The 9642-nt window shown below is 44.2% G+C and overlaps 1 protein-coding gene across 3 annotated transcripts in view; it reads left to right on the top strand.

Moving 5' to 3' along the window:
• The first annotated feature begins 514 nt into the window (after nucleotides 1–514).
• The window catches only part of Atp2a2 (ATPase sarcoplasmic/endoplasmic reticulum Ca2+ transporting 2), a 47200-nt gene continuing 38072 nt past the window's right edge, over nucleotides 515–9642 (top strand). Inside the window, exons 1-3 of one of the 3 annotated variants that reach the window (XM_031337778.1) lie at nucleotides 515–1206; nucleotides 1815–1832; nucleotides 1938–2020. In XM_031337778.1, the coding sequence (XP_031193638.1) occupies nucleotides 1089–1206; nucleotides 1815–1832; nucleotides 1938–2020 (219 nt within the window). In that variant the 5' untranslated portion in view covers nucleotides 515–1088. The remainder of the gene's footprint in view (nucleotides 1207–1814; nucleotides 1833–1937; nucleotides 2021–9642) is intronic. The other 2 variants (XR_004109558.1, XR_004109559.1) reach the window with 2 other exon arrangements.

Genomic DNA, 9642 nt, shown 5'->3' with positions numbered 1-9642 from the left:
GGCTCTGAAGGAGACATTAGGATGCAGAGCACGGTTCCCGCTGCCCAGGGCGCGGAGGCAAGCCAAGGACACCAGTCCGAGCGCGCCTCGGCCCCGCGGCGTTCCAGCGCCTCCCTGCCACCGCGCAGCCCCAGGCGGTCCCCCTCAGCGGCGGGGCAACCAGCCCAGAGCGCCGGGCCGTGAGCTCCGCGTTCTACTCCCGCGCGCGGACTAAACGGGAAAGCCGTGGCCGCGGAAGGTCAGGCTCACCCACCCCCCGGCCCGGGCCGCAGCGAGCACAGACTGGAGGCGGCTGCGGCGGCGGCGGCGGCGGCGGCCTGCGCGCGCACGCGCCCAAGCGCGCGGCCTCGATCCGGGTTACTGGGGGCGGCGCGCGGGAGGAGGCGGGGCCTGCCGGCGGCGTGGGCGCGCGGCGCGCGCGCGCGGGAGGGCGCCGGGGGAGGGGGCGGGGCCGCGCCGCCCGCGCCGCGCTGGGCTCTCTCGGCCAATGAGCGGCGTCCACATGCCGCGGCGGCGGCGAGAGGGGAGGCAGCGGCGGATAAATGCTATTAGAGCAGCCTCCGCGGAGCCGTCCCCGACGCCACCTCCCGTCTCCTCCGCCGCAGTTTCCTCCGCCGCGGTCGGGGGTGCAGAGCTGAGGGGCCCGGGCAGGCGCGCCGCGCGGCTCCTCTCCCGTCGCCCGCCTCGCTGTCCTCCGCGTCCAGGGCTCGGCCGGACGCCCCTCCTCGGCTGTGCCGGGTCTCCCCTCAGCGAAGCGCCCGGGCCCGCGCTCCGTGCGGCCGGCCGGCTGGCAGCTAAGGCGGCGCACACTCGCGGCGGGGCGGCGGGAGGCTCGCAGCCCCTCGGGCGGGCTCGGCGAGGCCCGGCCGCGTGCGGCGGTTTCTGGGGGAGGGGGCTCGGGTGATTCAGCGCCCGGTCAGGCGGAAGCGGCCGCCGCCGCGGAGGAGGAGGAGGAGGAGGAGAAAAAAGGAGGGGACAGCTGTCCGCGCCCGGGCGCCCGCGGTGGCACGAGCCCGCGGCCCGAGTGCGAGGCGGAGGCGAGGAGGCCGCGGGGACGCGAGGCGAGGCCGGCCGGGGCCCCCGCAGCCATGGAGAACGCTCACACAAAGACCGTGGAGGAGGTGCTGGGCCACTTTGGCGTCAACGAGAGCACGGGGCTGAGCCTGGAGCAGGTCAAGAAGCTCAAGGAGAGATGGGGCTCCAACGGTAGGTGCGGGGCGCCGGGGCTGCAGCGGCGCGGCGCGGCACGGCGCGGGCTCGAGCGCCGAGGAAGATGGCTGACCCGGCTCCACCTCGTGGGGCTCGGCTCGGCTCGGCGCCCGACGGCTGCGAGAGGCCGGGCGGTCCGCGCGCGGGTCCGGGCCGTCGCCGACCTCTAAGGGTCTCGAGCCGGTGACCTTCGGGGAGCTCCGCAAGCCTGGGTGGGGGGAGGGAGGCGGGAGGAGGCTCCTGCGGCTGGGCTGAGTCCCCCGCGGATTTAACGAGGCGTCGATGTTGTTGAGAAACCCTCGGACCGTTTCTTGTACTCCCCAAAGTTGCACATCTGGCAGAAGTGATGACCCAGCTGAAATGACGGCATGGTCCTGAGGCCCGAGAGGGCTTAGAACAGTTCCGAGGCTGTCGATTACCAGGGCTGCATTCATTTTTCTCGGGGCATCAAAGTGCAGAGACATCGTTGAACGTTCATATACCAGTATCTGCCTTTCAGACAACGATGGTGGTGAATTTAGCAGTTTTTATAAAAGCGCTAATAAAAATGTCTTCATTTTTCTTTTCCTCCTGACAACGCTGCCTGTCGAATTTCGGCATTCTAGAATTACCGGCTGAAGAAGGTAAATAATATTAACATGTTACTTTGGAGAGATGATGTGTGTGCAGACTGATTGATGTGGACAGTTGAAACAAATGTTTTTGTTTTTTTTCTTCTTTTCTAACAGGAAAAACCTTGCTGGAACTTGTGATTGAGCAGTTTGAAGACTTACTAGTTAGAATTTTATTGCTGGCAGCATGTATATCTTTCGTAAGTATTTAAAAAATTATTTTGTCTACCCTTAAAAGTTGAAAGTATTTCGTTGGGACACCAGAAAATAAATAATGGCCATTGAATTTCTGTGTTTAAAAAATAAAACAAACAAAATAACCCAAGAATTAGAGGAAAAAAATGATAGAAGCTGTTTTGTTTAGGTAGTAGACACTTTTACAGTGCAGCAAGAAATGACCCCTGACTGTGCAGGGTCTCTGAAATTCTTATGCCCTACCAAGTTTTAGTATCAGAAAGTTTCTCATTGCAAGGCCTTTTCTGTTTGGGGTTCTTCCATTTGTTATCATGTTGTAAGATCACACTAAGATGATGTTGGGCACTTTGTAAATAGAGCAAATACAAAAGGAATATTCCAGTTGCTTTGCCTTCCTGGTAGTGGCAAGGTGACAGTTGTTCCTGACAGTGACAAGAATGATGACGGCAGTGATGGCACCACTGTTGACCAAATTTGGTCACTGACCTTTAGGGTGGCATCTAACCTGGACCCCTGTCTTGAGTGATTCCTAGACTGAGAGAACAAAGTTCAGTATTATTGGTTCTAAATATTAAAGAGGGAGTGAAGGTAGAGGTGGGTTTTTTGTTTGTTTTTTTCTTTCTTTCTTATTCTGTATGTGCTTGAGCCAGTGTGGTTGCTAAGAAACTAGTGAAATGCAGAGACCTGCCTAAGAAAAACTAATAAAGACGGCAAGGGTATTTCTAGGTTATTAACATTTTACTCCGGCATTTTTTTTTCTGAGCAGTGGACTTTATAGTTTCTTTAAAATGGTGATAGTGGTAATGCAGATGTTCCTAATCTTCATAACATAAACCAATTTTTGTTCTTTGAACATTGTATTCTTATACTGTGTAGCTGTGAAAAATCATACAGTACTTGTTTTAGGTTTCACAAGACTGGTAACTGTATGGTTTCAATTATATATTCACACATTAGTCTGACCCAGGGGTTCTGTGATCATGGCCTCTGAAATCATTAGCGTGGAGGATTGTTTAGGGAGAACTTGCTGAGTACTGAGTTCAGGTAAAGGAAAGATTAATTTTTAGCTATTTTTAAAATAAATATTGGCAGCAAAGGTGACCTTTAGGGGCAATTGTGTACATGAATTTTTGTCCTGAAACTGTAGTTTGTCATGTTATCTAAGTGTTGTGTGATTGTTACTAGTTCAGTTCTTAAGAATCTTACCTGTGGTTTTCACTGAATAAAATTTAGACTCCCATAGCAAACCATTCAGCATACTGCTGAGTTATTTATTCTGTACTTTTTATATATAATATCTTTTTGTAATTTTTTAAAATTTTGTTCAATAAGTGGTTGTTTCATTCGTAAGCAAAATAAATGGAGTTGATTAGAGTTTGAGCATGTTGCCATGTGCTAAAATAAATTATATATTTGGGGGTTGTTTAAGTTTTGTATTTATGCAGGCTACATAATTCTGGAAGTCTCTGCTTTGGCAGTTAAATGCTGGCATTCACTAAGGCCATCAAGGACTTAGAATTAGAAGTTAACTAGATGATATATACAAGCTGTAGGCAAAACGCATTCCTACTGGCTCCTTTCGCATTATTACTTGAAGCAGTCTCAGAAATGTGCTGAGTGAACGTGTGAAGTTAACAAGTGAAATGTGTGCCAGGTTACTTGCTATTGGATTTCAGAGGGTTTCAAATTGTGAGTGGACAGTTTTGACTTTTTGTCAAGCAGAAATAATGATTATAGACATTTTACTTTGGAGTAATTAGGAATTATTTCTAATTTTCAAATTTCAAGTGCTTAACATTTTTTTTGTGATAGAAGACATTGCCTGTTGGTGCTATGTTGGTAGTTAAAGTATAAGTTCATTTTCAATAAGTACTTAGAATTCTTGTTCAGGAAATGAACTGTTACATTTTATGGTACGAGTTGTTAAATGGCTAAAAAGTAAGTGTTTAGGAAGTGCTTTTTATAGAATTCACTTCATTTGCTTTGGTTTATTTGGTCAAGATTGTGGATAGATTAAGATACTCTTCAGAGACTGGTCTAAAGCCTGTACCAGCTCTGACCTTTAGTGTCCATGCTTAAGTCTATATTAAAACCTTTAAAAATAAACTTCAAGATTGCATTATTTCAAAAGAAAACGTTCAGGAAGCTGAGATATCAGTACAGCCTGGGCTAGAATAAGACTGTTCTTAAAAGCTAGAAAAATGGAAAAAAGAAAAATTGTGCTCTAGAAGATGGGTTTTATTGATGTTTTTCATGGAGGGTTGATAGTGCTATATGGTACTAGACCTGTTCTTTCCTTATTTTCTCAAACTCTTTTTTTTTTATTTCTGTTACTGCCTATATATGTATGTGCAATGTATGGGTATGCTTGTTTAGATGTGTAGGTGAACTTGTGTGTGAATATGTGTGCAGAGGCCAGAAGTTGACATTAGGTGCCTTGCTTAGTAATTCTCATTTTACATACTGAGACACGGTTGCTGGATTAAACCCAGAGCTCACTGATTCAGCTAGTTTAGGTAGCCAGCTTGCCTTTGCCTCCTGAAAGCTGAGATACAGCCAGGCTAGGCTGCCCCATGGCTTGCTGACCTTTATGTGAATACCTGTGGTCTAAACTCAGGCCTTAAACATATTGTTAACACTGCCTCCCTAGCCATCTCTCAGTCCTTTTTCTTTTGTTTTGTTTTTGTGTTTTTCTTTTGAGACAAGGTTTTTCTGTGTGGTCTTGGCTGTCCTTGAACTCATTCTGTAGACCAGACTGACTGCCTCAGCTTCCCAAGTGCTGCGATTAGAGGCATACGCCACCAGCATCTTACTATATCTTAGACTAGTCTCCAGCTCACTATGTACCGCCCAGTCTTACTTGACCCTCTTGCCTGCCTTAGCCTTTTAGACGCCAGGATTACAGGCTTGTGCCACCAACCTTGCTTATTTATTTTTATAGCTTCCAAATAAGAGCACTGACTTATTTGTGGTAGTCAATATATTCTTACTGGCATAACAGGAAAATCACGGTTGCATACTGAGGTTCTTTTGTAGAAGTGAATAGGCAGTTCTTAATAAATCATCAGATTCTCCTCAGGTTAGAAAGATATTAATGATTTATTTAAAATATTAGATTAGTAAACTGTTAACTACAGTTAATGTTTTGCTCTGGTCCAAAAAAAAAAATGCATTAATGTTTTACACTTGTGGCCCATAGGGACAGTTTAATTTTTAGTATCCCCCAAAATTGTTTCTTTTTATAAGGGCAGTTCAAATGTGGTAGTGCATGCCTATAATTGTAGTTAGTATTTGGTAGTTAAGTAGGAGGGTTAGGAGTTCAAGACCATCCTTGGGTATACAATGAGTTTGAGGTTAGCCTGCAGTACGTAAGACTGTCCCTGCAAAATGCATCTCCCTTTGCACTTGCATTAATTGACCACCATTCACTATTTTCATTTCATTTGGGTTTCCATTCTCTTAGATTAGTAACTTTAAGTATTCTGCATGTGGTTTGCCTAACTGGAATGCCTGCCCCCTCCTCCCCTTCCCCAGTTGAGCACCTGACATTTGCACTAGGGATAATGTGGAAAGTAGGGTCTGTTGCCTTGAATAGTACTTTTGAGAAAGTGATAAAAGAAGTTGGCTATAGGGAATAGGGGTGCAGGCTTTTAATGGGTAGTTGTGTAACCTCACAAGATAACCTTTGAGTAGAGATCTGAAGGAGAGGTGAGTATCGTTAGGGCTATGTCAGCATTAGCTGATCCATCTAGACAGTAGTAGTACCAATGATGAAAATCTGCATAGTTTCTTTACTTGTCCCAATTCCTATTTTAAACTACTTAGACTGATTCTAAAATATTTTTTTGTTGTATTTTTGAGACAGGGTTTGTCTTTGTAGTTCTGGCTATCCTGGAGACCAGGACTATATAATATTAGATAGGCTGTGTTGGCCTTGAACTCAAGAGATCTTCTTGCCACTACTGGGTTGTATGTGTCTTCAGTACCTTAAATATAGGAATGATTTGTCACTAGGATTTTGAGACATTGATAAAATATGCTATGTAGTTTACTTTGCTGGTTTCAGTGATCTTCAGGAAGGATTTAATAATGCATTTATGGTGATTGAATTTTTTAAATTTTCTTAAAATACAATTTAAAAGGTGGTTTGAAGATGAAGCATTAATGTTTTTCCTCCCTTTCCCTACTATAGGGATATATTCCACAATCCTGTCATACTATGATGATCTTCTCTCCCATGTATGTAGCAGAACATGGCCTTTTTTGTGTTAGAACAAAATTTGCTTTATTTATTATTTCTGTTAGAAGTCAGTAGTTAGTAGTGCCAGGTTAAGTGTGGTGACATACACTTGTATTACCAGTCTTGAGAAAGCTAATGTAGGAAGATTCAAGTTGGAGGTCAGCCTGTCCAGCAAAAACAGGATAGATAGGGGGTCTAGAGAGATGGCTTAGTGGTTAAGAGTACTTGCTACACTTGTGGAAGACATGGATTTAGTTCCCAGAACCATCATCAGGTAGCTCAAGCCATCTGTAATGCTGATTCTGAGGTGGTCTGGCACCTTTTTGGATTCTGTAATTACCAGCACACATGATGTGCATATACATATTCTCAGGCATGCACACACAAAGAAAAGTAACCTTAAAAAAAATTATGGGCATTAGTAGTGCTGTAATGCCATTTCTTGTGAGTTGGGATGGAACCCAAAACCCTCACATCTTTTAGGAAAGTGCTCTACCACTAAGTTATACACTAATCCAGAGATTGATCTATAAATAAATGTCAGTAGGAAGATCTCTGTCCTACAGTGCTTCAGCTTAAAATGTACTGAGTAGTGACTTGGAATAGGGCTGGCAAGTTTGAACTTTTGAACTTACTTCAAGGAAAAGGCACTGTTGCTGTAACGATACAGAGTTTAGAGGGAAGAAGAAACACTATCTTTGCCTAAAACTATACTTTGCTCCTTTTCTTTCCCTTAGTTACTGGTGGAGTGTCGGTTCCTTTACTCATAGACTCTCACTCTGTGAGCTCTTGTTTCATTGTCTCCCCACTTGTGCAGTATTATATCGTCTGAGCCCCTAGGGATGCAGCTGTAAACAAAGGCAGTATAAAGAGATGTTCAACTTAGTCTCAAAGAATTTTTTTGACGTTTTCCCCTTTTGTGTAAATCGATTTTGTTTAACTTAGGAAAACCCATAATTATAACTAAACTGACCAAATCCTAAGAGAGCATCTATCCGGTTTTTCTTATACCTTCTCCTCATCAGTCATTTGTCAGGACTGTTTTCCCAACTTTATAACCTGATAGGATTTCTTACCAGTAGTGCAAACCGCGAGACACCAAAAAACACAATCTGAGCATAGATTTGTTTTTATCAGTTAAATGTGATTGATCTTCAATTTGAGGTATTAAGAACTTTTTAGATTATGTGCATATATGTGTATGCTTGTGTGACTGTATGTCATGTGTGTGGGCCCTCTGGGGGCAGGAAGAGGATTCCTTATCCCCTGAAGCTGGACTTACTGGCAACTATAAGCTGAGCTGGAGCCCTGGTAGAGCAGCAAGGGGCTCTTAGCCACTGAGCTGTCTCTTCAGCCTCAGTTTTTTTGTTTTAATAAAGTATTCAAGAAGAAACGACTTTGGAAATCCCTGTCACCTCTTGTACTGGAGACTGACTCCAGGGCCTGGCATATGTTAAGCAAGGTCTCTAGCCACTGAACTATCTTGCCAGCTCTGAATGGATGGTCCTTAAACTTTAAATAGGTTTGGATGCCATTCTTAGCAGATTTGGCCACTAGTTTCTCACCCAAAAATAATTAGTATATCTGTAGAGCCTTCAAGTGAGGGTAGCCTATATTTTCTATTCAACAGGACACACGGAAGGCAAATTTGGTGTACTGGTTAAATTAGGATTCTTGCATTTGATAAATATTAGTCATGAGAACAGTGTACATCTCTTGACTGTTAAAGGTTTATGTTCCTCTAGTAATTCTGACACTGCTCACCCTTTCCTTCTCTCCAGCTGGTAAGGGATGGTGCCCTAAGTTGTCCCCAGGATTGGCTGCCAAGAAGGAAATTCATACCCACTTTAACAAGGTGTGAAGCTTATCTTAGAGTCACTAATGCCTCACTGACCTTTTGGAAAAGGCCCTAGTCACTCATGAAGTTGAGCAATTTTTCTTCTTTAAGAGCTAATTAAATTTCTTATTCTGATATGTTCTCCTTGGCAAATGTTTGGAAGCCTGTATCAGCAGCTGTGATCCTGCATCTATCAAAATTTATAACTTCCTAGAGAAGTTTTCATTTTGGCAGAGATCCTGCCCTTAATACTGGGAATGCCCTGTTGAAAGCTTGCAGTAGTATTATATTCGTTCTGGTTTCCTCCTGCCCTACTTGTCAATGGTAATTGACATGTGTCTGAGCCTGTATACTTATTCTTTAGTTTTTCTTTGATAGGATTCTTTGTTAATTCATGTCAGTTACCTAATTTGCTATTTATGGGCTTTTGTTTTTTTAAAAAACCTAATTGAGAATAAATGCTCATTATTTTTACTTATAACAGGGTTATATATATATATGTGTGTTTACACACACATTATGTTTGTTTGTAGACAGGGTTTCTTTATTATGTCCTGGAACTCGCCTTATAGATCAGGGTGAATTCGAACTCGAATCCACTGGTCACTACCTCCTGAGATCTAGGATTAAATGATTTTTTTTGGAGGGTAGGGGTGGGGATGTATATAGAAGTTACATAGCTTATGGAATTGGTTATCTCCTCCCTCCCGCTTTGATGTGGGTTCCAGGGATTGAGTTCAGCTTGTTAAGCTTATAGAGAGTCTTTACCTGATCAAACATCTTGCTAGCTCCTAGATATAATCTTTTAAAGAAAAGTCTTTATTGTGAAATGTGTTCATTCTAAGCAGTATAGCCTCTCACACACACACACCCCCCCCATGCAAAGCAAAGCCCACCTCCCAGATTCAGTCATTTGGGTTGCCAGGTTTCTGATAAAATTGCCACTGACATTTGTCAGGGCTTGGCCCTGGAAAATGGGAGGGAACTTGTGTGCATATGCAACATGGACATTGTTGTATGGAGGTCAGAGGACAACTTTTCAGAAGTCGGTTATCAAATCCTTCCATTGTGAGTTTGAGAATTGAACTCCGATCATCAGACATGCATAGCGAGTGTTTTTACCCACTCATCCATCTCACTTCCCTCCTGGTTAACTTTTAACTCAGATCAGTGATTCCCACCTGTGGTCATGACCCCTTTGGGGGCGAATGACCCTTTTACAGGGGTTGTCTAAGACCACCAGAAAACATAGGTATTTATATTACAATTCATAACAGAAGCAAAATTACAGTTATGAAGTAGCAGTGAAAGTAATCTTATGGTTGGTGGTCACCACAACATGAGGAACTATGCTAAAGGAAGTTCACAGATTAGGAAGATTGGGAACCACTGCCTTAGATGGGCTTAACTTAATTAACTTACCATGTTCTCTTTATCATCTTCATAGTATCTTGGCTATTATAGTTGTTTGGGGTGAGAGTAAGGGTGTTGCCTCAAGCTGGCAATCATCCTGCCCTCCTAGCGTAGATTAGGTCAGGTGGGTTTTTTTT

This window comes from Mastomys coucha, unplaced genomic scaffold (genome assembly GCF_008632895.1).
Source record: "Mastomys coucha isolate ucsf_1 unplaced genomic scaffold, UCSF_Mcou_1 pScaffold22, whole genome shotgun sequence".
Classification (NCBI taxonomy): Eukaryota; Metazoa; Chordata; class Mammalia; order Rodentia; family Muridae; genus Mastomys; species Mastomys coucha.
Note: the sequence above shows the minus strand (reverse complement) of the source record. Positions and strands in the feature narration are given on the sequence as shown.